Raw genomic sequence first — 27,728 nt, 5'->3', positions numbered from 1 at the left:
TTTCAACTCCCCGTGAGTTCCCTATTTGCTGCTCAATCTAGTTGAGACCTGAAAATAAAATAAAATAATATATATATATATATATATATATATATATATATCGTCTTCGAGCGTAGCTTGTCAATCTGTCGACGAAATAGTGCTTGTCACGGTTCATTGTGATTGTATTTTAAAAATATATATTTTTTTATTTTAAAAAATTTATTTTTAATATTACTATAAAAAATGATTTAGAATTAAAAAAATTAATTTTTCAAAAACATAATAACACCACAACAATAAACACTACTCAATATATCAATCGTAACATTTATATAACATTAATTTTTTAAAATTAATTTACTTTTGTTATTATAGGGAGTTTTATGTTTTTCTTTGATATTTTATGAGGAATTTGGATGGAAAACTCAATTGGAATTTGAAAAATTCGAGAACCCATTTAAGATGAGCAATTCTTTGAAGTTTAGTTCCTAACAAGAAAAACACTCATTTTATATATATTTATGTTTGGTATACAATATCTTTAACTAGCTTTTTCATACATCATGTTTGATATTATAATAATAATTATTTTTTTAAGTATTTTTTATTTAAAAATGTATTAAAATAATATATTTTTTTAATTTTAAAAATTTATTTTTGATATTAGTATAATGAAACGATTAAAAAAATACTAAAAAAAAAATTAAGTTTTTCAAATAAATAGCTGGAAAGCGGAAACAAGCACACTTTTTGTTTAAAACATACTATCAAACTATTCACGGTTTTTCCTTAGTTTAAAATCCTATTGACACTCGTATGATATATCAGCCATACAACGTAACATTTTATAATTCAATACAATGCAAATTTGTTAAAAAGATATCATAGCATGACCATGATATTCTTACAAAGTCAAATGATCCATTGACTGAACATTAATAAAAATATTTCTGAATCAGTTTTTATTTATTAAAATTAAAATTAAATTTATTTCACTTGAAGTCTTAAATAAATCATTGTTATATGTATTAATGTTTTTATTGGGATATTTGTTTTTAAAATTCAAATCCTAGTTAACAATGTTAAACGCAATCCCAACTATGACCTTACAAAAGGGCAAGTTTCCATGGATGCACGTCACTGAATATGCTATTATTGCTAGGGGTGCTATTATTGGAAGGGGTGTTTTAAAAAACCAATTAAATAGAGATAACAGAGAAGAAAAAAAAATCAATTATAAAAAAAATTAATTAAATTAATTAAAATTTTTAAAAAATCAACTAGTTTTGTTTTATAAATCTGAAATTGAAAAAACCAAACCGAACTCAAACTAAAAAAACCAGAAAAAACCGAGCCAAACCAATTTTTATTCTAAAAAACTAAACTGAAACTGATTGGTTGAAACTGGTTTCGATTCGTTTTTTTTTTTTAAATTAGTTTAATTATTTTATTTTTTTATAAAAACAAAAGCAAACCAAAAATAATCTTGTTTAATTATTGCGCTGAAAAGAAAACATGCCTTTTATTGAAAATACTGTGTCTCTTGTGATGACGCTTTGCAGAGACCTTCACAGGTCGCATGAACCTAGACAATGTCGGGGTTAATTGGCGGAAAAGTATTACTGAATTTTGGTTTTTATATTAAATGTTCTACCAAGAGTGACATGGCTTAAAAATTGAATGGATACAAATTTTATTTTCATTGCAAATTTTTAAGAGTGGTTTATAAATAAAGTAATGTTTATTTAAAAAAAAAACGTGAAGTTAAAAAAGAAAAATTAAAATTTTATATTTAAATGTAACATTTTCAATTTAAAAAAACAAAAAACTATTTTTTCAAAGGTTGTTCAAAAATAGAAAAGAATTTCCATTTTCTAGCTTACGTTTTCAATGAAAAATTGAAAAACGTATTATTTGATGAGAATTATCTAAAAAAAATAATAAAAATACAACTATTTTTTATAAAAAATAAAAATATATGATATTCGTCTTAATATTTTATATTTTTAATACAATTATAAAATATTTTACTTATTCATTCAAATTAAAAACTATTATGAAAAAGTTATGTAGTTAACTAAGAAATTATCTAAGTTATATTTATAATAAAAATTAAATTCATGACACCCCACAAGCCCCCCCACACACACATATATTTATTTTATATTGTTAAAAATAATATGCATAACAAAAAAACTGTATTGTTCATGATATTTTTATTTAAAAAACAATGAAAAAATGTAAAAAAAAAGTAATAAAAAACCTTTAAAATATGTTTTTCAAACTCAATACAGATTTCTTAAATTTGGGTGGAAGAACATGTTTTGTTAATTACAGCTTTTTAACAAAAATGCCAACAAGAATGGACGGGAACACTGGAAAAGAACAGATATCGATGTCGATCAACACATCATTACTGTAAACAACGAGAGTAGTTTTTTTCTGGTCACGTGACGACGATGATGTTGACAAAATAGTGAATGCCTATTTAGCTGATTTATCAGTTACTATTCCACTGAACATAAACAAGCCTTCATGGGAAATCCATGTCTTGTTGGAGCAAAAGTGTGCTCTTTTAAGGGTTCATCACGCGTTGGGAGATGAGATTTCTTTGATGACATTGTTCTTGGCGATCTGCGGGAAAGCAAGTGAGTCCGAGGCCATGCCTACTTTGGTAACTGGGAGAGGGATTGTGAGAAGGAAGGGAAACGGCAGGATGGGAGAGGGTTTCTTTTGGGAGTTCTAAAGATGGTTTGGTTTAGTTTGGCTTTTTGCTTAGTATATATACTGAGAGTTTTGTGGGTTAGTGACAAGAAGACTGCGATTTCTGGTGGTGATGTAGTGGAGCTGCGACCGAGGAAACTGGCCACCGCTAAGTTTCTGATCGAGGACATGAAGAATGTGAAAAGAGCTGTTTCTAGTGCAGTAAGACAAACGTTTTTTTTTATTTTTTAGAAAAAAATACAGATTTTGTTATTATTCTACAATTAGGAAAATATTTAAATAGTAATTTGCTTGTGGATTAATCATTAACGGCGTGTTTCCTTTTGTTTTCACAGCTTTGTCTATTTGATTCGTCTTCCAACCAGAACAACTGTCGGATTAGATCTGGGAACAATTGATAAAAAAAAAATTTGTTTTAGGATCAAATTCATATTAATGGCGATGGACGGAGGGGTCCTTCATATAATCAGCGATTAAAGACCGTCTTAGGCATATTAAGAGAGTTAGTTTACCAACCAATCGGAGCCTTACGCACCTTCCCTGTTTACGTTTCAGACAATATTACTTGTGACATTTCAACTAACTTGTAGAATGGTCGAAAAATTTTAGAGTAACATCATGGAGTGCTTACGTTTCAGCTAACATCACGGAGCGATGCATGTCATTTTCGTTCACGATTCATCTTTACACACTTAAATTAATCTTCATGTGTGTTAGTTTTTTTATTTGTATTTTAATTATAGTTTAATGAGTGATTTAGGTACATTTTTAAATTTTTATTAATTATTCCTTACCACAAAAAATATCAACTGTTGCTGATTTTTTTTTTAATCGAGTGGAGGAGGGCCATGCCAGAGTGGGAGGATGATGCTCATCCAGATTTGCAGCAGTTGAAATTTTTCTGCAATATTTATAAATATGTTATAACCTTTTCTATTATTTATTTGGAAAAATTTAATATATAGCCTCAACGCCTGTAGTTTAAACTTTAAACCCAAGATCTTGTAATTGTAGACAAAGCCAATACAAGCAAATTCAAATTCCATTAATCCTTGGGACAAAATGGCAAAATGTTCACACCAGGCCTGCAACTGCAAGCTAGTACAAAGGGCTCAGCCATGAAAAGTAGAACTGAAAACGCCCATATCCAAATGGGACACTAGGCCTGGCCCATTCCAGGAAAAAATCCAGCCACCACCAGCAAAATCTCTGTTCCTTTTTTTTGTGTGTAGCCGTTGTATATTTATCTGTCGAGCTCTTATCCTGAAATACACAGGTGGCAACTGAGTGGAGACTGAAGAGAGAAGCTATGAAGATAGGAGTGCTGGGTGTGGCGCACAGAGTCCCTTCCACTACCACTCTCCCTCTTCGCCAAGTCAGAGCCAGGGTTAGATGTTCTTCCTCCTCTGGTAATTCCACGACGACCCTTTCAATATAGTTTTGACTGTCAATTCTTGTTGGTCAATGTAGATGATACATAATTAAATATCATTTACTTGCAAGCTATTTCTATTTTCAGCAAAATTTGGTGAAGATGGGTTAGAGATTCTATTGACTTCAATTGTTAATTGGTAGTTTATGGCATTTAGAGAGTTTTGCAAGTGAAAATGCAGGCCACATATCATTCATAGAGGAAGTAGCTGCTACTCAACCTCCTCAGCATCTCCATTACTTGCTCAAAATGCTTCAAACGAGAGGTATTGATCATTGATATAATAATCTTTGGTATTTGAAAAAATCCTGAAAACGTCAAATGTGCTTTTCTTTTCTTTTTTCCTTATGGTCTTTTAATTCACGGCCTGCCACGTTTTGTTATTTGTTTGGTTACAGGTGAAACCATCATTTCCCCAGGATCTAAACAAGGGTTGATTCCACTTGTTATTCCTCTGTCGGAGAATCTGTCAGGTTAGACGTGAATTTGTTTGTACAGTGTGTTTTGATACATGCACTCATGAGTCCTGGGCAGTTCAAGTGGAAACTCAGTTTCATATCATACATATGTTTGCCAATAGGTTCCGTAACTGCACTGCTGCGCTGGCCAACAGCCCCACCTGGGTAAGATATGTACATTTTCTAGTCGAGTGTTGTGTTAATTTTCTAGCGTGTTTCAGTGTTGTTAATGGCAATTTGCAAACTTGTTTATTGCTTTATTAATCTACACAAATTGATGCTGTTCACACAGAATGGAGATGCCGGTTGTGGATGTTCGCAAGCATGGGGTGTGGCTTTTAGCCAAGAATGTAATACATTAAACTGTAAGCATGCATCAATGTGCATAGTTAGATGGAGAATATAATAGCATTATACATTTGTGTGCATAATTATTTGTGTGCATAATTATGTTGATTATTCATTATATCAAATTCAATGCCACTCGAAAGTTTCACTTTTCTGTGCGTGTTGGGCGGTGTCTCAGAAAATGTGTCGATTAGTTGGACAAGGACAGCTTATATTCTATAGCTCTTGCAATGCAGGTAGATCAATATATGCACAGAATTCTGGTTGAGGAAGATGCCAACAATTTCAACGAAAGTGATGGTGAACTCTTTCATGCTGCTTCAGATGTGGGTGAGAAACTTTACAGAAGGGGTGATTTTGCTGAATCTCAGATTGCAAACCTCGATGGCTATCTTCTTAAAGAGGTAAAGTTGTAAAAGTGAGTTTGTAAATGAATCTACATGTTGCAACTTTTTATTGTTTTTCAGGTTGGGCTGTTCCCAGATGTCTTAGAGCGTAAAGTAGCTCGCCATTTTGAGCAAGGGGATCATGTAAGTTATATATGATTTTGGCCATCAATTGTTACCATGTTTAGAGCTTCTGCACTTGACAAATTCTTCCATACTGTGGGTGGAAGGTTTCGGCAATGGTGACAGGGGAATTCTATACAAAAAAAGATCTATTTCCAGGATTTGGAAGGCCCTTTGTATTCTATGCAGAGATTTTGAAGAAGTTTGTAGAAATCTTTTCAGAACACTTCCATGTATTTCAAGTCTTACACTTTTTTTATTTCTCAATCAAACCTTTTCAATTACTTTCTTTTTAGAGTTGGACGTACATCAGAAGCTAAAGATGCTGCAAGGGTTGCTTTAAAATCACCATGGTGGACCTTAGGTTGTGCATATCAGGTATTGACCCTTCTTCAATTAGAACTCATCGTCTTTTAGATCTATTATTTTCCTTCTTCTGATTTTCCCCTTATCTTGATTTTGGTTAATCCTGATCAGGAAGTGGCAGGCATTGCACAGTGGGAGGATGAGCAAATTGAATACATTAAGGAGAGGGTGAGTGAAGAGGGTAGGCAGGAGGATTTGAAGAAGGGAAAGGCGGCTGCTCAGGTACCACTCTAGCAGAATAAATCTTTCTGATAAGCAAAAGACTGAAGTTCCATTAGAAACTCTCATCTATCTAATTCACGTGGGCGGATTTTGATGCTTACATTGATTTGGCATGCAGATAGCATTGGATGAGGCTGCTTTCTTGTTGGATTTAGCTTCTATTAAAGGAACCTGGGATAATGTTTTGGAGCGTATTGCTGAATGTTATAGGGAGGCTGGATTTGATGAAATTGCAAGATTCATTTTGTACAAAGATTAATAGCCAGTTAGGTGAGAATCATGTGTTTCATGGTCGTAGAATCTGCTATCTAATCTATTCTTTGATTTCTATTTGTTTCAGCTGTTCTCTTACTGGAAGAGCAGTGTGAAAGTAGTCCTGTATTGCATGGTTTTTGAGGCATCTGCATAGAGTTATTGTAAGGTATATAACACAAGAAGATGTAACACTTGATACATCTTTTTTCTCTTTAATTATACATTTTGTCAACGAGCATGTTGAGCCTGCATTTCTCTGTCCAATAAAAGAATATCTTCTCTTTGGCTGAGAAAAATTTGGCGGACTGGCTGGTTGTGGATAATAGAGATGATCAGATCATTACTTTGGAGGAGGTTAGAGGTGATCAGCTAGCGGATTTGTTGCGTATTCATCAAACGAGATCATTAACCATGAATCCTTAAGGTTCGTGTGTGTCGACAGTGCATGTCAAATTTACTAGTTTAGCAGCACAGGATCTGAAATTTCTTGAGTTTTAGTCTCAATCAATCACCACCATCATTCCAAAATTTAGAAGATACTATAATGTCAAGTAAACGAACCACGTGCACCAGCCATATCAATGACAGCATATGCATATCATCCCATTCTCAGTTACAGGTGCCACTTTAAGCTCTTTAATTTCATCAAACCTAGATATATGTACACAATACTTAAAGCCAGTTACATCCCCCCCCCCCCCCCCCCGCCCTCGAAAAGGAAAAAAAAGATCTGATACCCACATTATCAACATCGCCAATCATCAAGAAAAGAAAAGGAAACATTAAATTATTCAATCACAAGACCATGAGCGCAGTGGCTCTCTAGTCCAGTTTGAATTGGTGCTGTCATGGAACAGCAGTTTCTTCCAACTGGGCTTCAACCACTTTTTGTCATACCTTCACCAAGGATCGTGACTTCTTGCTAGCCCCTTTCTTCCTTCTCATTAGAAGGCTCCTCAGCAAACCAAATCCTTGCTTTTTACTAGGAACAATAGCCAGAGCCCCAACTGCAGCATTACCGGATTTGTACTTTGGTCCAAAATATGCTTCAGGAGCACATACCAGGGCATTAGGACTGATCAATTCATTACCGTTATCTGTGTGGTTAAGAGATGATTTTTGTGCATCTTCAGTTGGAGATCTGAGAATAATTGCTTTGGATCTATCTTCAGCTATCATTTGATCACGCAAGGAGAAGCGCCTGTTCATGTTCTTGATATTGGTAGCAGCGGCAGTGGCACCAGTAGTAGTGAAAACCTTGTCAAAGAGTGCTGCTTCTCTTGGTGAAGCCAGAGCCTTCAGTTGCTTTCCAAGATTAAGGATGGTTTCTTGGCATTCTGCTAACTTTACAGAAGCTGCCTTGATCTCCCAGCCCTGCAAATTTGACCATCAGATTCAGTACTCGTGAAATAAAACAATTATCTATGGTGAAGTATTTGGATTATCTTGTTATTGCTATCAAATTACTTTCCTAGCTAAGTTGTCGAGTATATATATCTGATAAGGGCATTTTAATTAACACAATAAGATGTGATCAGTAACTTACATCTTGTGGTTGTTTTCCCTCTTCATTTATGCCACAGCTCAGGGTTTCCTTTGCAGCACTGTTTAATCATTGATGTTGCAAATAAATGAGAGTTCTCTTTCAATCTAGGAAAGGGTTTTTTTTTTTTTGGTAGTCAGCAGAGAATATTAGAAGAAAAAACTTGTTACCTTTCCAGCTGAAGTTGAAGCTCAAGACAAGTTGCTTCTAATTCTTCACAACAGTTACTTTTGTCCTCAAATTCAACTTCCAGAGATGAGAACTTGTGGAAGACCTCATTCAATTTAGCTTTGGTAACTGTAAGCTGAGTATCAAGATCTTCATTGATTGACTTCTGATTTTCAATTTGATCCTCAATCATTCCTTTTGATTCCTTCAAAATTTCCACTTCTGCTTGTAACCTTTCAACACTTTGTTCTGATTCCCGGAGCTTCATCATCAGAGCCTCCGACTTATCAGTTGCAGAATGCAGCCTGGCTTCCATATTATTCAGCTCATTTTTCAGTCTATCATTCTCTTCTTGCAGATCAGTCAGATTAGATTGATCGTGTTGTTTGCTTGTTTCTTTCACTGGGGTGTCGGGCCTGGAAGTTTCATTCAGTGAATCCACAATCGAAGATTCACTTGGAGACTTCCAAGTGATGTAACCGCTAATATCACACTCCACAGGAAGCCTTGAGAATGCTGATGTATTAGGTTCGCAAACATTTGGATGATTTATATAACCTAAAGCAATATTAATGTCCTCCAGGAGTTCAGTTAGACTTCGTTTTGAAATACGCTGCTGTTTGAATATTGCATTCAGAACAACCTGAAGCCAGTCGAAAGACTTATCAGTTGAATCATCTTTCATGTGGATCTCTTGTTTCCCTTGTTCTACGGGAACTAGTTCCTTGCCAGCTGAGGAAGGGCGATTCCCTCCTGCAGAAGGTGTTTGTGTTGAAACCATAGCTAATTTCTCCATCTCAACAAAATCATCCATTAAACTCATGTCCATAACTTCAATGACTTTATGTCCTGACGGACTCTTGAGTTTCCCATCTCTTAAATGTTCCAGTTCTGAGATTAGAGCATTAGCCCATGATCCAGCATCAGAACCTGTAATTGGAGATAAGAGGTCACGTGATGATGATGATGGGCTATGCATTGTCAGCTCCACGGATTTCTGGTCTCCAGAAAGCTCCATAACCTGAGCCTCGACCTGAGATAACCTTGAAGCAGTTCGTGAAAACATGATTCTCGAAGATTGGAGTTCAGCATTCTTTCTGGTCATCATTTCTCTGAGAACTTTATTCTCCTCTTCCTTACCACGTAATTGGTCGATCAGGAAATCAATGTTCTTTACAGGAATTTCTGGAGAAATTTCCATGATGGGGTCTCTGAGTACCAAATCTCTGGTGAGGTTCGGTTTTCTTCTTAATTCCATCGGCTCCTTTCCCAGCATTTCGACTTCACTCTTGATCTTTGAGAAAGCAGCAGGACCGGGCAGCCTTTTCCGCATCAGGGTGCGAAGTCTCTGACATTCTGCTTCTAGCTTCGTGACTTTACTTACACTCTCCAAGTGTTGCCTTCGCGATGCATCAGAAGACCGACGGTTATATTCCAGTTCCTCATTTCGAACCTCATGTTCCTTCTGAAGCATGTGAAACTCGTACTTCAGAAAAGCATTTTCTTTCTCTGTGGAATCTAATCTAGCCATTAGTGCATTGAATTCTGCAAGGGTCTGAGATGCACGTTTATGCAGCTCTTCAACTAATTTCTCTTTGAGTAAAAGGGCATTACTCAAATTTGTGTTCTCAATGGCTAAATTTGTAAGCCTTTTGCTTGTCTCCATCAACTTCCCTTCCAAAGTTTTCTGTGCCCTCTCAAATTCACTTGTTGCTTCCATGACAGCATCGTGTATCTTTTGCTCGTGTTCTTCTCGGAAGGAGTTCAGTTGCTGCATGCATTTCTTTAATGCGGCATCTGAGTGACTTAATTCTTCATTTGCAGCTACTCCCTGATTCGGAGCTCCATCCAGTTCTTTCTTTAGGCAATCTACTTCTGCTTCTGTCTTTTCCTGGCCTACAAGAAAAATATTCATTCATTGGATTAACCAAGAGACCACTAGCCAAGCATATAAAGAATAAGGATTATCAAAAGTAATACAAATACAGACACTAGAAGCAACTGATGGATTGATGAATCACCTGCAGTGGCTCTTTGTTCTGATTTTTCATTTTCTGTCACGGGATCATATTTTGCATGACAATCAAGAAGCACAGAAGCTAACTTTTCGTTTAAATTTCGTCTAACTGGTCCTGATCCATTCCCAGCCGGAATATTCTGCGTCTAATGAAATGAAACAAAGGAATGCATGAGTCGGATTTCACATTTTCACAATCAAGTTCGTTCAACATCTGCACAAGTAACCTTCTCGCACTGAAATGCAAGTTTCCTCTTCCATCGAAGAATCAGAAAAGAAAGAAACAACAATAATAAAGGTGTATGCAAGATTGCTACAGGACTGGATCACACAATAGAAGGCTCATAAAGGTGTTTTCCAGTCTATTTTGTAATGAAATTCTTTCAATTTTTAACACCAAAAAAAATCATTAGAAGGATTATAATGGTGTTTTCACATAGGGGAAGGGAAAGCTGCTATAGAAATTTAAAGAGAAGGCCCTGTGGTTACCTCTTCATCGATTCCTTTCACAGAAATGCCAAATTTGTTCGCTGCCACAATCGTCTTTTCAGAAGATCTTTTCCTCCAAAGCCATGTCTTGTTGTCCATCACTACACTCTCTGTTTATACTTATAAAGTAAATTCATAACCAATAAACATTGTTGTGAAGATTTCTAGTTAAAGTTTTCAGCTCCTAGCTAGTCTCAGTTCAATAATGCAATCATTGATTTTGGAAACAATCTTCACTTAATGCTCAATCATTTGATGAAATATATACACAGATGAGCCTACTTGAATCATCTACTAATATAAGCAAGCATCAATTACCATATCTAGTAGCTATCTCCTATGATGTGGGCTACTATCTTCAGAAAAAGAGGGGGGGGGGGAAGCAAGCATTATAGCGGTTGCTCACCTGAGCCTGGCTTAGCAAGAAGATGTTAACAGCTATAAAGGATCATTCACCATTAATGTTCCAATCAAAGCAGCTGAGAGAGATTGCGGGTGGGGGTGTTGCGACTTGATAATGTAGAAACTGTCAAGACTTGAATGCAGCAAAGCCTTGACGTGGAAGGTAGAAACTGTGAATTGGAAAACAGTTGGGTGTGGAGTATAGACCACAAGAATTTGAGCCCATAAATATCAGGTGATCTTATACAAGGACAAATGTGAGCTTGGTATTTTTGCATAGGATGCTGCGCTACTGCTCCACCGACAACTATACCAAAGTATGCAAATTATATTAGAGAGAGAGCGGAGAGATAAAAGGAAAAGGAGAAAAGAAACCATGAAAATTGTCAAAGGCAAGGCAAGAGAAAGATTAGGCCAAGGCTGTCATTTTCTGGTTTCGTTTTCATACTCTGTCTAGTGAGACAATCAAAAGGATGGATAGATGGTATCATGCTAACTAAGAGGAGGGGTCGTGTGTAGCACGCACTGTGGATTTGAGTGCTTAGAAATAGCTTCAGAGGATAGTGGGATATGAGGCCTTCTGAAAAGTGAAAATGGACTCTGATATAATGATTGTATCTTGGGTATCATTGTCTATATATATGTTTAAAAGATATTAGGTGCTTTTGTAGTGTTACATTATAATTGTATTTTTAAAAATTGATATGGTAAAACTCCACTTGACAAATAAAATTCATCCACACCAGAAACGACAAATTTTATTATTGAAAAGTGATCAATCACCCATTTTTTCTCTTAAACTTGAAGGCTAAAATATAAATAAGATAGAGTTTTGGACCAAACTATTTAATTTTCAAACTAAAATAATCAAAAAAATAATTTGACAAAATCCAAATGCACAATTAATCAAAAAGGTACTGATACTGTATTTTTAAAAGACCTCCCATTTGATGTATGTATTATTTTTGGCCCCCTTATTTCTAATCTTTTTCAAACAATAAAATCAATTTTTTATTGTAAAATTAAACACCAATTCAAGGACATGATCTTTTTTTTTTTAAGATTGAGATGGCTACATAAAAAGTTGATCAAGATAAATTATTAACTTCAATTCTAATTAATACAATATTAAATAATTAAATTAAAAATAAAAAATTAATAACAAAAAAAAGCTGACATCACAATTTTTTATAAACAAAAAGCTTACTAATTTTTTTTAATTTTGATCCTTCATTTCTATTTCCTTGCAAACAACAAAATTACATTATTATCTTATAAAATTAAATATCAAATCAACACAAAGTTATTTTCTTAAAATTATGATAATTATATAAAAAATAAATCAAAATAATATGAAAGGAAAAAAATTCGATAATCATAGCAAAGAAAATAAAGGACATGAAAGGCAAAACACTATACGAATCCGCGAGTGACTGTACGAGACCTTTTTCTTCTAGTTTTTTTTCTTAGTTTTATTTAAAGATTTCTTGTTCCAGGTAGCTAAACTCCGTTAATTGTTTCGTGGGCCCTTCAAAAAAATTACTGCCAGGTATTTTGTTTTTTTAACAGCCCAGTTGTTCGAGGATAAGTTTTCACGGGCCGACAATAAGTTTTTTCCATGTCAAGTTTATACACGAGACGATAAAGGACGGGAGCAGAGAGCGAGCCCATTTATCATTGGGATAATGTCAGGTATTTGTATTTTTTTTTTATTTTGAATACTTGTACTGATTTTCTCTATTTAAGCAGTCGTATTTATAAAATCCCTATTATGTCCTTGTATAACTCGAAGGTATTTTTGGAAAGAAAAAAACGGGTATTAATGCGGGCATGCCAATTTTGTGATGAAAACCTACAGAAGCACTTGATTGATAAAATTCTATGAATGTAAGTACTTAAATAGAAAAACATTTGGTACAGATGCTAAAATAAAAAAATCACAAAGTACAAGGACCTTACTAGGAGAATAAGAAATATTAAAATAACATTAACCTAAAGATTAACTATCACATCAACATTTCATTAACAAAACCAATTAAAAAAAACTTGCCTGATTAAATTTCACGAGTACAAGTATGAAAACATTAATACAAATACTCAATCTGAAAAAAAATAAAAAAAAATATAATTACTTTAATTATTTAAAAAACAATAGTTTGAACATTAAAAATCAGTGCTGCAGGATGAATAATTGTAGCGAAATTCAGAATTCTTAAAAGAGATTGGGAAAATTTGTAAAGACTTTGGGTTGAAAACTCAATCGGAGTTTTCGGAAAACTTAACTTGAAAAAAATCAAATGAGGGCTAATTTGAGGTTTGGCAGGGTTCATGCTTGAGTTTTCGGGTTTTTAGAAATGCGATATGAGTTATTTTTTATAGTAGTTTTTTACTTGAATATATATTAAAATAATATATTTTTTTATTTTTTAAAAAATATTTTTAATATTAACATATCAAAAAATTTAAAAAAATTAATTTTTTTAAAAATACAATTATAACTGTATTTTCAAATAATATCTTAAAGTGTATTTTTTTGTATTTAAAAATGTTTTAAAAAAATTATTTTTTTTTCAAATTAAATTTATATATTTTGAATAGTTTTAGTATGTTAGTATTAAGAATAAATTTTAAAAAATAAAAAAATAATATTTTTTAAATAAAAAATAATTAAAAAATTAACCACCCATTCGAAAGATTCTTTATGAGCTGCAGAGGTTTAAAACTCACAGGTGAATTGCCTTTTTGCACCTCCACGTAATCTACTTGTCCCTACCGAACCGACCTCCTCGTTATCCTCACTAAATCCACCAGGACACAACCGTAATAAAACCCACAAACCAAGGACAAACGCGTAAAAACACTAGATCCGCGTTGCAATTCCTATTTTTCCAATAAAAGCTCCAGAAAAACAAACTCCGAATACTCTCTCCAATCTTAACTCGCGCCATCAACTCACTGAGCCAACTCCGTCCCTGTTTCGCCTGTCAATTCCGTACCTAAAAGCTTTTCCCTTCCCCATGGAGATCGACTCCGCGGTGGAACAACCACCACCACAACAGCCGATCACCTCCGAAATGGCCACCGACGGCGTAAACCAGACGCAGTCTCCATCGGGTTCGATGGGGAAAGAGGAGAGTGACGGAGTAAAGACGGTGTCGTTGTTGTCGGCGGCGAGGTTCGATGACGACGAGGAAGAGGAGGATGTTTGCAGGATCTGTAGAAATCCAGGAGATGCGGAGAATCCGTTACGGTATCCTTGCGCATGTAGTGGAAGTATTAAGTTTGTTCATCAGGATTGTCTCCTTCAGTGGCTTAATCATAGTAATGCTCGCCAGTGCGAGGTTTCTCTCTCTTGCTATATTGCTTCGTGTGTTTGATTTGTTAATTAGGGGTTTTGTGAGATATTAATTGAAATGTTGAAAGATTGATTGGAAGAGGTTTAATTAGGATTTGGATATTGTTTACTTAATTCAATTTGGTGAAATTAGGGTTTAATTAGTGTCTTCATAAAGAAAAAACCTAAGTGTTTGTTTCCTTTTGGCTTTAATTTATGAAGTGTTTCAATTAGGTTGTTGATTGCGGATTATCATGAGGTTTGTACCGGATATGCTTTTAGGCTCACAGGAATTTTAATTTTAAGAAAACTGGTGAATTGCATGATTTTTTTGGGCAGAGGGTTAAACGCATGATTTAAAGCGCTATCTCTAGTCATTTTTGTCAAATACGGAATGAAATGCATTTCCTTTCTAATGATTTTCTTTTTACTAATCGCTTTCTTCATGTGTTTTGTAGGTTTGCAAACATCCTTTTTCTTTCTCTCCTGTTTATGCTGAGAATGCCCCAGCTAGGCTTCCTTTTCAGGAGTTTGTAGTAGGGATGACAATGAAGACTTGTCATGTTCTACAATTCTTTTTGCGTCTTAGTTTTGTGCTTTCAGTTTGGCTTCTAATTATACCCTTTATTACGTTTTGGATATGGCGCTTGGCTTTTGTGAGGAGTTTAGGTGAAGCCCAGAGATTATTCTTAAGTCACATCTCCACTACTGTTATTCTTACTGATTGTCTGCATGGGTTCCTGCTTTCTGCGAGTATTGTTTTCATTTTTCTTGGCGCCACTTCTCTAAGAGATTACTTCAGGCATTTAAGAGAGCTTGGAGGACAGGATGCTGAGAGAGAAGATGAAGGAGACAGAAACGGTGCCCGTGCTGCAAGACGACCACCAGGACAGGCTAATAGAAATGTTGCTGGTGAGGTAAATGCTGAAGATGCTGGTGGAGCACAAGGAATTGCTGGGGCTGGTCAAATTATCCGAAGGAATGCAGAGAATGTTGCTGCTCGATGGGAGATGCAGGCAGCTCGTCTCGAGGCTCATGTTGAACAGATGTTTGATGGTTTAGATGATGCTGATGGTGCAGAGGATGTGCCCTTTGATGAGCTCGTTGGCATGCAGGGTCCTGTTTTTCATTTAGTTGAAAATGCATTTACTGTAAGTTCAGATCTATATCATATAGTATGGTGTTATTCTTAGCATCTTCCACCAAGTACTTTACTCAATAACATTTGAGTCATTTTCATTTGAATTATATCTTTTGGTTACAATTCCATGCTCTTTTCTCCCTCTCCTTTGTGAATGTCGGGCATAGGTTTAACCCAAATGGAAACTGATTTGAGGACAAGGAATTAGTATACTGGTTCACTTTCTACTTTACTCTGTTTTAGTCAGTCCAATACCAACTTTTTTAAGGGAGTGCTGTAAAAAAAAGAGATATTTTGCAATTGACACAATTTTTTTCCCTCTTGTCCAACTCTTTCTGCTTTCCTTTGTGTCTTGCAACTAATTTGAAGAGTTATTCACTCTGCAATGCTGTTCAGTCCATAAAGACAAAAGTATAGGTTGAATAAAATGGAGCCTCTATTTTCCATGTTGGTGAGTTTTTCATTTTGGTTTTATGCATTGGCAGGTTTTGGCTAGCAATATGATTTTCCTCGGTGTTGTAATCTTCGTGCCATTTTCTCTGGGACGGATTATCCTGTACTACATATCATGGCTTTTCTCTTCTGCAAGTGTTCCTGTGCTGTCAACAGTTATGCCACTTACAGATACTGCTCTCTCCTTGGCAAATATCACCTTGAAGAACGCATTAACTGCTGTTGAAAATTTGACATCTGAAGGTGAAGATGGTGGAGTTCTCGGTCAGGTTGCGGACATGTTGAATGTAAATGCCAGTGGACTAAATGAAGTCTCAAATAACATAAGCAGTCCCCTTTCTGCAGATCTCTTAAAAGGGGCAAGTGTTGGCACGTCACGGCTTTCTGATGTCACGACTCTTGCTATTGGATACATGTTTATATTCTCTCTAATCTTCTTCTATCTTGGTGGTGTTGCTTTAATTCGGTACACTAAGGGTGAACCTTTGACCATGGGGAGGTTTTACGGTATTGCTTCTATAGCAGAGACAATTCCATCCCTCTTCAGGCAGTTCTTGGCAGCAACGAGACATTTGATGACCATGATTAAGGTTGCCTTCCTTCTAGTTATTGAACTCGGGGTGTTCCCTTTGATGTGTGGATGGTGGCTGGATATTTGTACAATAAGGATGTTTGGAAAGTCTATGGCTCAAAGAGTTCAGTTCTTCTCAATTTCTCCTTTAGCAAGCTCGTTAGTTCATTGGGTTGTAGGAATTGTTTACATGCTACAAATCAGCATCTTCGTGAGCCTTCTTCGTGGGGTATTGTTCTCAGTCATCTTATAATAATTCAAATTTGAATAGCTGATCATGTGGTTCAATTGTGTTGATAATCTTTTTTTCTTCTTCATTGCTCTTTGCAGGTTTTGCGCCATGGTGTTTTGTATTTTCTTCGAGATCCAGCAGATCCTAACTACAACCCATTCCGTGATCTAATTGATGATCCTGTGCACAAGCATGCTCGCAGAGTTTTATTGTCTGTTGCAGTTTATGGAAGTCTAATTGTGATGCTTGTATTCTTACCTGTTAAACTTGCTATGAGAATGGCACCTTCCATTTTTCCACTGGACATTTCGTAAGAAGAAATCCGTTCTTTATGGGCACCACTGTTCATGTCTACAGTTACCACAATTGTTTATTACTTTTATTTGCTAACATCTAAATGCACATTTATTTCAGGGTATCCGACCCATTTACTGAAATTCCAGCTGACATGCTTCTCTTTCAAATCTGCATCCCATTTGCCATCGAGCATTTTAAGTTGCGGACCACAATCAAGTCCCTTCTCCGCTACTGGTTTACAGCAGTAGGCTGGGCACTTGGCTTAACAGATTTCTTACTGGCTGGAGCTGAGGACAATGGTGGTCAAGACAATGGAAATTTGGAGCAAGGAAGGCAGGATAGACTACAGGCTGCACAACAAGGTGGACAAGACAGGGCCCTAGTGGCTCTTGCAGCTGCAGATGACCAAAACAGCTCCACTCTTGCAGCCGGAACTTCTGCAGAGGAGGATGAGATTGATGAGCAATCTGATTCAGAGTAAGCACAATGTGCTACATTGACAGTTTAAGCTGGTTGTAGGAATAACACCTTTCTTTGCAGCTTGCTCTCCTTTTGAACACCTTTATTACCTGCATCTAATTATTTTTAAAAACAGTTTATCATCTCTAGTAGCTTGCTAGTTATGCTCGTTCTATAATATATATATATCCTTTTTACCTGTACATTATCCATTACCCTTCTGATTTCTATTTTTCTGATAGCAAGAATTGGAAGTTATTCTGCTCTTTCATAAGGCTACCTCTATGACATCTACTGGCAGTACATCTGTGTGCCATTATTCCATCACCCGTGACATTGCTGCTATCTTTTAGATCAATGTTTGTTCTAAATCTTAAATGCAAGGGCAGAAAGAGCCTTTTCTTTAGGTCTTAAGAATATTTTCATGATATCCTTGTGTTCTTCTGTGTGGCTTTCTATGAATATCTTATGATTTTATGATCGATTATGTTATTATATTGTGCATTGTTTTACTCTTTAATCCTCTAGTGCCTATTGGTATTGCAATTCTGTGCATCATCAACTGCCAAAACTTTCTATTAACGATGCATTATTTATCACTTTAATACTTTTACCATCATTTATTTGTTGTTGCACTTAATTATGATCACTGGGACAAGCTGCATTTCTTGCTTCCTGATATTGGACTTTCATCTTTTAGCAGGTACAGCTTTGTTCTACGGATTGTCCTCTTGCTGGTGGTAGCATGGATGACTCTACTTATGTTCAACTCCACGTTGATAGTTGTTCCAATATCACTTGGGCGTGCTCTTTTCAATGCCATTCCTCTTCTGCCAATAACTCATGGCATCAAGTGCAATGGTAATTGATTGAATTTGCTTAGCTGTCCTTTTGCACCATGCATTTTGGATGAGAACGCTGATTTGTTCTTGTTCTTCATCTTTATTCAGATCTATATGCTTTTGTAATTGGAAGTTACGTCATTTGGACTGCTTTAGCTGGAGCAAGATACTCCATTGAGCAAATTAGAACAAAGAGGGCAACAGTTTTGTTTAGGCAAATCTGGAAGTGGTGCAGCATTGTTCTCAAGAGCTCGGCTCTATTGTCAATATGGGTATGTTATGGTTTTTGTTTCTCGTATACAGGAACTCTTTGACTCTCAACACTTAAAATTGCTGTTTGTTGTCCAGATTTTTGTTATTCCAGTATTGATTGGGCTGCTCTTCGAGCTTTTGGTAATTGTGCCTATGCGGGTGCCTGTAGATGAAAGCCCTGTTTTCCTTCTGTATCAGGATTGGGCATTAGGGCTCATCTTTCTCAAGATATGGACTCGGCTGGTGAGTTATCAAATTGTGCAGTCCCTCTTAAATATTGGCGATTATCAAAATGCTTATTTCGTTCATCCCTATTCTGCTGCATGCTACCATAATTTCCATACAGTGACATGTAATAAATACACTGATGATTTTATCCGAGCATCGCCTTACTGCCATTAAGATTGTATAGTATCATGGTTGGTTGGGATAGTGATATCAAAATGATTTCTGTGTCATATATTATGTTGGAACCTTATCTTTTTCTAAAAAGATAGAAGGTTTTGATTTGAATGTGATATGTAGATATCCAAGTTATGAACTGAAAAAGAATCTTTGAAGGAGTTCTCTTTTCTCAGCATTGGTTCTTGTGCTTGAACAGGTAATGTTGGACCAGATGATGCCGCTGGTGGATGAAAGTTGGAGAATAAAATTCGAAAGGGTGAGAGAAGATGGTTTCTCAAGGCTGCAAGGCCTTTGGGTACTGCAGGAGATTGTTTTCCCAATAATAATGAAGCTGCTAACAGCCTTGTGTGTACCTTATGTCTTATCAAGAGGAGTATTTCCTGTTCTTGGTTACCCATTAGCAGTAAACTCAGCAGTGTACCGATTTGCATGGCTGGGATGCCTCTGCTTCAGCCTGCTGTGCTTTTGTGCCAAGAGATTTCATGTCTGGTTCACCAACCTTCACAATTCCATTCGAGATGATCGCTATCTCATTGGTCGCAGGCTTCATAACTATGGAGAGTATAAAGAAAAGCAGCAAAATGAGGCAGGGACTTCCTCAGAAGCACAGATTTCAAATTCTCAGGGCACGGGTTTGATTGGAGAAGTTGAAGTAGGAGGAATAAGATTAAGACGTGCTATTCGAGAGGAAGCTTAATTTATGCACTAGTTTGAATGCTGCCGAGGCTGATAACCAGTGGTGGGATCCATAGCCTCGTGATGTCAACAGGATGTGCCATCGGGAGTTTTTCAAAACGTGCTCGTAACTTTAGAGTTGTTTTTGTGCATATTATACATGTCAGATTAGAAATTTAGGAGAGAGAACATCCCAAGTGTTTCATTTCAATGAAATTCTGTTTTACGTGTATACTCGATTATTTGCTGTATGCACATGCTTGATGATTGCGGAAAACCCAGTCATCCCTTGTTAAATTCGATGTAACCACTAATTGCTTTCGATCCACATCTCAAAGCCGGACCGACCATTTCGTGTTGCGCTAAGTGCAGTTGAGCTGTCAGCTATCTCTCCAGGGATCTTTTGGTATAAACTTTGATTTCTAAAGCGTGGCAGAATTATTTTCACCTCTGATAATTTTATTGGATTGAAGAGGGGAAATGGTTGTAACTTGGCTTTGGTTGTGACTACCGATCATTACTTGGTTAAGGATATTGGAGGCGGTGTCTAGTGCTAGAGGACTTAATCCAGTCTTCATTACTTGGTGCTGAGAAGCCACGCCGCCACCCCGATAAGAACATTGACTCATCCCTATAGAAAATGCTAGGGAAATATTTCAATGAGCTTATCGAAAATAGCAAAACTACAAACCTTACATTGTAATGGTACTTCTTGCTTTACAGTGAGCTTAGCTCAACTTGTATTGACTGAGTTGAAGCAGAAACCCCGCCTAGCTGACGGCAGGAGAGCAGAGATTATCGTTCTCCATAGCTAGATGCCTAAGTCGTCTGCTGCCACTGCAGAAAATAAATCTAGATTTCTCTCCATCTTAGTTATCAGATCCGGCTCGACAGGTCAACTCGAAACTCGAGTGATCCAAGATTTTATCTAGATTTATTTCATTCTAAAATCAGTCCAGCAATCATTCTAGAAAAAACTGTTAAACCTACTGGATCAACTCGGCACTTGGATGACCTAATAAAACCCGATAACGACGTGTTTTTTCTCCTAATTAGAAACTTTATATATATATATATATATTTCAGTTGGTTATGAACTCATTTTAAAGTTCATTATATAAATATTAAAATATTTTATTTTTTTAATATGAAATTTAAAAACTTTTTAATATATATTTTCTATTTACAAGAAAAATATTTTTTATTTAAAAAACTTATGTTTTTTAATATAAAATAAAACAAAATTGATTTAAATACTTCAAATAATTTTTTAACTTTATTATTATTTACATGTATATATATACTATATTCATATAGATTATTTTTTAATTTTTCTGATCCAGATCATCTATGTAACCTGGTACCCGTCCTCTAGCTGAGTCAACCCCGGGTTTCTAACTTTGTAAACAAGTTCTTTACGGGTATAAGTGCTTTTGTTCTAGCATTCAAAGCTGTATATGATACCTGGGCTCGGAGGTTGATGTAGGAAAAATTATCTAGCCGAAATGTTATTTTTTTGATTATTTACTAAAATCTCCTTTTTGCAGGATAAGGATGAATTGTTAGCGCGGATGATTGCGGAAGTAAAATAAATCCTGGGCTTCTCCGGTACAAAATGGGCCACCTCCGGCCCAGAATAAAATTAATCCAGCTTGGGCTACATAAGCTGAAACAGGATCATGACATCATACGAACGAATTAAAGCAACGGAAATTTGTCACTCGCATAACAAAAATTAAAGCATCAACATCCAAATAAATTCTGAAAGAAACTCATAAGCAAGCCAAAACCGGTGCCTAAGCTACCATGCAATCAAAGTCTAAAATGCATCAAAGCCATATCTAGAATGGATTTCACACCCGGCATTTCAAAAACCATGCCCAAGCTCTCTACCTAGGGCCCAAGATTGTCGTTCAGTGACAAAGAGGCTAGTTGATCAGCTGTGCCAGTGGCCTGCTGCTGAACAGTCCTTAGAACCTCCATCGCCTCATTAACCTTCGATTTGAGAGCTTCTGGTGACTCAAGCAAGTGCAGAACCTCAGTCTGATCCATCTCCAGAAGCATGCCTGTCACTTTAGCTGCGGCTTCAGGTTCCAGCTGCTCCACAAGAGGGTACAGATTTTCTCCCAGCATCTGAAGTTATGCAGAAAGAAAAACGTATTCAGATATTCATTTCATGAAATTAAGTATCAATTACGAACAAACAAGTATCAGATGTATTAGGCAACCATGCTCATTCCACTTCCCTCTTCAGTAGAGGCATTTTTTATAATCCCATTAGGGATTGGGATTGGGATCCTCTCTTGTTCTTTTGTAATATTTTGTCATGTTCCTTAAATCTATATTAAATTCAAAATGAATGAAGCATGATTTTAGTGCAAGATAAAATGGCAGCTTCAGCTAGTTATTTCTCACCTAAATCATTGAATTCAAAACTAATGATGATATTTAGAGCATGATAGATCATGTTTTCCTAAATTCCATTAGGGACACGAAAATCCAAATACTCCTGGTAGACACGGATAAAAATCTACTACTACGTCTAGAAAACACTTTTTCTCAGGTTATGGCCATATCTTTGTTTCTGGTTTGTCCAACAAAAACCCACACCTCCAGATACTAGAAAAAACAAAAAGTGACCTGTTTTGACCAACGCATCCAGAACAAGTGTCTGAACTTGAAAGCATCAGCCAAGGGGCCTACCCATCCTAACCTACTCAATTGGGACAGCTAAATAGAAATGAACAAGCAAAAACATAGGGATAGTGCATACCGTTCTCTGCTGATCTGGAGTAGCATTTGCAAGTGCAGTAGCCAAAGCCCCTATGGGAATTGGCTGGGACAACGCTGCATCACGCATTGGCATACCACCCATGTCATATGGAACAGAAAGCATGCCTCCAGCAACACCAGTCATTGGAACATCAGGCAATCCGCGTCCTGGAGGGTAGCGATAGACACGTCCCCTAGGAAGCATCTGTCATTTATACAAAACCATAAGAAAGGGTTCTACCATCTCAATTTATTATTAAGGAGAAGACACTACCAACCTGCTGCTGCATTAGCGGGACTGGCTGCTGGGATTGCTGGCCAGTACCTGCCCGTCGACCACCAGGACGCTGACCTTGCTGCCCCTGCTGAACCATTGGCACAAAGAAATTTGGCATAGGAGCCCCTCCAGGCCTCATACCAGGCACTAGCTGCTGTTGATACCCAAATCCAGGCTGATAAAGGAACAAATCATTACAAAGAACTTTCAAGTGAGAATGCATTTTTTATCAAATTGGCAAGCGGGTACCAACCTATTAGTAAAAGACACAAACATCCATACAAACAGCTATGCAATTATTTTGCAGCAACATGGGTAGAAAGGATTACCTGGGGTGGCATGATAGCAGGTGGGCCTTGTCCATAGAATATTTGTTGTCCAAGACCGGGACCAGTAGGGGGGTACATTGGCATACGACCAACTGAAGGTGCCATTGCAACTGGTCGCATTTGAGAAAACTGAGCCTGTTTAATAAGCAGAAATCTATCATGCACAAACATCCATGAAAAATAACATTACAAGGAACAAGAACATGATAACTCAAAAGGATTGGCAACAATCAAAAAGTGGAGATAGCATAGCTGGACATTGACAAAGAACAAAGAAAAAAAATATTACGTATGTGAAGAAAACATACCTGCAACCTGGCTCTTCTATCTTCCTTTCTTTGTGCAAGGGCAACATATAGAGGTTTGCTAGCAACCATTTTCCCGTTCATCTCCAATAGCTATCAAAATAACAAAATGATATTAGTGCATAATAGGATCCTCATGAATGCACGGAAAAAGTATCAACTTACAGCTCTAGATGCCTCTTCAGGAGTTGAGAATGCAACAAACCCTGATCCTCTGCTTATTCCATTCGGGTCTCGCATAACCTGTACATGAAAACATGTTTGTGAACAGGTGACATAACATAGCCTATAGGTGGTTAGCTACTCAAAATTCAAAAGCTGCATACCTTGCAAGACGTGATTGTACCAAATGGAGAAAACAGCTCCTTAATTTTCTCATCACCTATGCTATCATCTAAATTTTTAATGTACAAATTTGCACCCTGAAATTTGTCAGCTGCTTCCTTCATGCTCTGCTCAAACCGTTGTTTTAACTCGACTTCCCTTTCATATTTTTTCTGAGCTTTCCCAACAAACCATTCCTTGTCATCAAATTTCTTTCCATTAAGAGCCTCCGCTGCTTTAGCAGCATCATCTGCATTCTCAAAGTTCACAAATCCAAAGCACCTAGACTTTCCATCACCATCCCTCATCACCACAACACTGGTGATAGTTCCAAATTCACCAAAAGCTTTGTTCAAATCCTCCTCAGCTGTCGTTTCAGATAGATTCTTCACAAAAACATTGTTGAATCTTGTCTTGTCAGTGGCAGTCTCCCTTTCCTGCTTGCGAAGGAAAGGTCCCACGTAAACTTGCTTATCATTCAACAGCATGCCATTCAGTTTCTCAATCGCTTTTTGAGCAGCTTCCTCGCTGTCAAACTGCACAAACCCATAGCCTTTTGACTGGCCAGAGGGGTCAGTAGCAACCTTGCAAGAGAGAATGTTCCCAAATACTGAAAATGTGTCATGCAGTGCTTTGTGGTCAATTGCCTTGTCCAAATTCTGTAAAAGCATTCATAAAGTCAGACAACAAACAGAACTGGAACTCTCGGATACCAAAAATTATAAAAATAGCCACGACAACAAGCAAATTGACTGATAATCCAGTACAAATACCTTAATAAATATATTTCCTGCCCCACTTTTGCGAACACTCGGGTCACGATGGGAATACATAACCCTGATTGGACTTCCATTCACTAAAGTGAAATTCAGCACTTCCAATGCCCTTGCAGCTGTCAACATGTTCCATAATTACAGAAGGAACAGATAGAATTTAACACGATACAAAAAGAAGACATAAAAAAAATGACTCTTTTCAATTCAAACAACTCAAAATAGTTCTCTGCATGCAAAACATTAAGGGTACCAATGCATTATTCATTATCAAATTCAATCAAGTCTAAATCCTTACAACATATAAAATTCTTCAACAGTCAATTGAAAAACCCTTCCATACATACTAAAGTTTGGAACTTTACACTCAAATATATAAATCATCATAATATCATTCATACCCACAAATCCACTAAATTATATATAAAATTAACACTATAACCTAACACAAACCGATAATCACCAACTGAAAAAACCAAAACTTTGGCAACAAAAAAAAAAAAAACTAACCATCTTGAGGATTGCTGTAGTTAACATAACCATAACCAAGGGACCTGCGGCTCGTCAGGTCCCTGCAAACCCTGACGGAAACCACTTGACCCACTTGATTAAACAGATCATACAACTGGGAATCAGTCACATTCGCTTCCAAATCACCCACATAAAGCGATGTCGTTACAAAATTTGGGTTAGTAGCCCCTCCATTCACATTCTGTGGCTGCGCCGGTACTTGAACCTGTGCCATTTCAATTTCTCTTTTTTGCTTCTCAAAAAAGTTTCGATTTTTTTCAGGTTTTGATATAACTTCCCTCTCCTCTTTTTATTACAACAATTAAAAAAAAAACACACCAACTGTTTGATAAAATGTCTAGGAGAGAAGTTTAGAATTTTTCTTTTTTCTTTTTGCTTTTTTTTTTTTTGGTTTTTGTGGAGGAGAGGGAAGGGGGTGGAGGAGGAGAGGATATTGGCCGCCGGATGAAAGAGGTTATGGCGGGGCGGCGATGATATTGAGAAAGAGAGAGAGGGTGCAGTGGCGGGGCTGCAGTAAATAAAGGAGGAGTTCTGGGGGCTTAAAGGGGATTATATAGAGAGGGTTATGTGAAAACCCTAAGATGTATGATGGAGAGATATCAGCCATTGGATTTGATAGTTTGTGGGGTCCAGATTTGAGGTAAAGTGGGTAACTGATAGGATAAGGAGATATTGACGCGCGACGTGAGATCGCGTGTGGTAGTTGGTGTCTGAAATGAAAGATTGCTTCAGTTTGAATTTCTTTTTTACCGTAACGGTAAGAAGTGAGAACTAACTGTTCCTAATTGAAATTAGGGTGCATTTGGAAATAAATTCAAAGGAGGAAGAAAATGGAAAATTCGTAATAAAGATCCTTGACTGCCTTAATAAGTTGTTTGAAATATTAATCATTAGTTTATAAATAATTATATATGAAAATAACATGTAGAATTTTTAAACAATTGCCTATAGGTATTCAATTAGAATAAAATATATATTTTATTATTCTTTTGCTTTTAATTTTAAATAATTGTATAAATTTTATTATACTTTATTTTATCATAAAAAAGCACGTAAAAGTTAACATTCATGAAATTTTTTATTAAAAGTTTCTTTCAGGATCCTAATTTTTTTATAGAAATAAAAAAGGAAATGAATATTTTTTTATTTTATTTCATGAAATTATCTTTAAACACAATTATTAAAATGATATTTAAATAATTATATGGTTATTTCATGATTTTTAAATAAAATCAGAGTTATTTTATGGTAATATTAACAATTAATTCATGGATAATTACATATAAATCTAATATGCAGAATTTTTTTTTAAAAAAAAACGATCACTGATATTCAACAACAATAAAATATTTATTCTATTATTATATATTTTTCACATGATTTTCTGAAATTTACTATTCTCTTATTGTTTTTCATAAATGCATGTAAAAATTATCAATTCATGATATTTTTTTTAAATTCCTCTTAATTAAGCTTGCTTTTAAGATGAAGATAATTTTTTACTTAAAAAACAATGTTTATAGTAAAAATCGACGTGCTTTCACAAAGATAAAAAAGAAATGCATGAATAAGAAAAAACAAGTTTATTAAAGAGATATATTTTATTTGTTTTAATTCAAATCATTTAAATTTTTACAAATATTTATTTTAACTACTCTTAGATTTTATTCCAGAAACTACACTGCTAGTAAAAACCCATGTTATCTTCGAAATTAAAAAAAAAAAAACATGAAGAATTTTTTACTGGATGTTTTTTCACAGTTTAAATTACTGTCTTCCTTGCATATATCTATTTTAATTACTACATAGTTAAATGAAAATATATTTAAAAAAGTAACTCACGGTCTCGATCGAGCAAAAGGATCTACTATACAGCTTCATAAATCATTCTCGTGTTATCAATCTCGCAATCAATTTTAACTCCTATCAAATTCCAACTCGTTGCAAGCACACAGTCTTGCATGCTTAATATGTTTTTCTTTTCTTTTTTCTGAAGTTTCCTCTCCTTCTGATTTTATTATTTGGCAATGTCCTCCCGGTCCAATTTTGATTGTATTTATTTACAAATATGCAAGTTTTTCACCGTAATAATAATTTTAAAACAATGCTCAGACCCTAATTTTTGTGCATATATTCATTCTACATTCTGGATACATTAATTTTAAGTTTAAATTATTCATGTTTATTGATTTTTGAAGTAAATACTATAGAATTATATTATATGTGTTAAATTAAAGTTGAAAAAAGCATGCATCAACGTGCATATTAACATAACGTCGACGTGGATGCTTACAGGATAATTAGTGAGTCAGGATATCATATTGACATGCTAGCAAGCAACTGATTAAATTTTACAAAATAATTTAAAAATGTCCGACTTAGCCACTAAGAAAGGGGAGCAATTTTTTAAAAAAAAGGGGAGAAAAAAAGAAGAGCTTTCATGGCTGTCAATCCGTTAATCGATCGGTTTCCTCGTGCACAAGTTGATTACACCGGGAGGCACGACCACTAGATTGTGGCCACCATGGCAGTGGTTTGTTTTCATCGGGTATGTACAATTCCACCCATGAAAGTTATGAGTGTCTTGATATTATTTAAATAAATAATTTGCAATTAATACAAATTATAAAATCAATAGAAAATATACTTTTTTTATCAAAACAAATATAATATAACTCCAGAGAGTTAGTTTATCGAGAAATCCTTGAATATGTTGAATTCTCACCTAGCAACATCATATTTTTCCTTGTCAATGTTATGGTTATATAAAAACCAAGATTGAATTTAATTCAGCTCTCATCAAAACCTTTTTGATCCGTCTCGATCATCATGCCCCCTTCT

General features: G+C 35.8%; 4 protein-coding genes across 10 annotated transcripts; 2 read left to right on the top strand and 2 right to left on the bottom strand.

Moving 5' to 3' along the window:
- Positions 1-2,585: 2,585 nt before the first annotated feature.
- Positions 2,586-6,547, top strand: LOC133679809 (protein IN CHLOROPLAST ATPASE BIOGENESIS, chloroplastic). 5 transcript variants are annotated; one of them, XM_062102510.1, is made up of 13 exons: positions 2,790-2,907; positions 3,042-3,208; positions 3,983-4,115; positions 4,296-4,403; positions 4,537-4,611; positions 4,719-4,761; positions 4,889-4,946; positions 5,181-5,348; positions 5,412-5,474; positions 5,561-5,655; positions 5,750-5,831; positions 5,931-6,041; positions 6,160-6,547. In XM_062102510.1, the coding sequence occupies exons 3-13, from the start codon at positions 4,016-4,018 to the stop codon at positions 6,298-6,300; spliced, it is 1,044 nt and encodes a 347-aa protein (XP_061958494.1). In that variant the 5' UTR covers positions 2,790-2,907; positions 3,042-3,208; positions 3,983-4,015; the 3' UTR covers positions 6,301-6,547. The 5 variants fall into 5 exon arrangements, with proteins under 5 accessions (XP_061958492.1, XP_061958493.1, XP_061958494.1 ...); XM_062102511.1 differs by having other exon boundaries at positions 2,793-2,907; positions 4,282-4,403; XM_062102508.1 differs by lacking the exon at positions 3,042-3,208 and having other exon boundaries at positions 2,586-2,907.
- Positions 6,548-6,816: 269 nt separating this feature from the next.
- On the bottom strand, positions 6,817-11,506 carry LOC133679808 (filament-like plant protein 7). 2 transcript variants are annotated; one of them, XM_062102507.1, is made up of 6 exons: positions 10,920-11,506; positions 10,514-10,632; positions 10,029-10,170; positions 8,010-9,903; positions 7,843-7,900; positions 6,817-7,670 (listed from the first exon to the last, which is right to left on the bottom strand). In XM_062102507.1, exons 2-6 carry the CDS (start codon positions 10,610-10,612, stop codon positions 7,188-7,190), a joined length of 2,676 nt encoding a protein of 891 aa, XP_061958491.1. In that variant the 5' UTR covers positions 10,613-10,632; positions 10,920-11,506; the 3' UTR covers positions 6,817-7,187. The 2 variants fall into 2 exon arrangements, with proteins under 2 accessions (XP_061958491.1, XP_061958490.1); XM_062102506.1 differs by having other exon boundaries at positions 10,514-10,623.
- A 2,313-nt stretch (positions 11,507-13,819) lies between these two features.
- LOC133679303 (probable E3 ubiquitin ligase SUD1) lies at positions 13,820-19,898 on the top strand. 2 transcript variants are annotated; one of them, XM_062101849.1, is made up of 9 exons: positions 13,820-14,256; positions 14,708-15,400; positions 15,876-16,643; positions 16,745-16,956; positions 17,061-17,420; positions 18,106-18,263; positions 18,353-18,516; positions 18,593-18,739; positions 19,098-19,898. In XM_062101849.1, exons 1-9 carry the CDS (start codon positions 13,933-13,935, stop codon positions 19,596-19,598), a joined length of 3,327 nt encoding a protein of 1,108 aa, XP_061957833.1. In that variant the 5' UTR covers positions 13,820-13,932; the 3' UTR covers positions 19,599-19,898. The 2 variants fall into 2 exon arrangements, with proteins under 2 accessions (XP_061957833.1, XP_061957832.1); XM_062101848.1 differs by having other exon boundaries at positions 18,103-18,263.
- A 1,376-nt stretch (positions 19,899-21,274) lies between these two features.
- LOC133679868 (polyadenylate-binding protein 8-like) lies at positions 21,275-25,419 on the bottom strand. Its single transcript, XM_062102586.1, has 9 exons — positions 24,867-25,419; positions 24,357-24,475; positions 23,586-24,242; positions 23,425-23,502; positions 23,263-23,352; positions 22,955-23,089; positions 22,627-22,800; positions 22,350-22,553; positions 21,275-21,709 (listed from the first exon to the last, which is right to left on the bottom strand). The coding sequence occupies exons 1-9, from the start codon at positions 25,099-25,101 to the stop codon at positions 21,470-21,472; spliced, it is 1,932 nt and encodes a 643-aa protein (XP_061958570.1). The 5' UTR covers positions 25,102-25,419; the 3' UTR covers positions 21,275-21,469.
- Positions 25,420-27,728: the final 2,309 nt, after the last annotated feature.

Source organism: Populus nigra, chromosome 19, assembly GCF_951802175.1.
Source record: "Populus nigra chromosome 19, ddPopNigr1.1, whole genome shotgun sequence".
Taxonomy (NCBI): Eukaryota; Viridiplantae; Streptophyta; class Magnoliopsida; order Malpighiales; family Salicaceae; genus Populus; species Populus nigra.
Note: the sequence above shows the minus strand (reverse complement) of the source record. Positions and strands in the feature narration are given on the sequence as shown.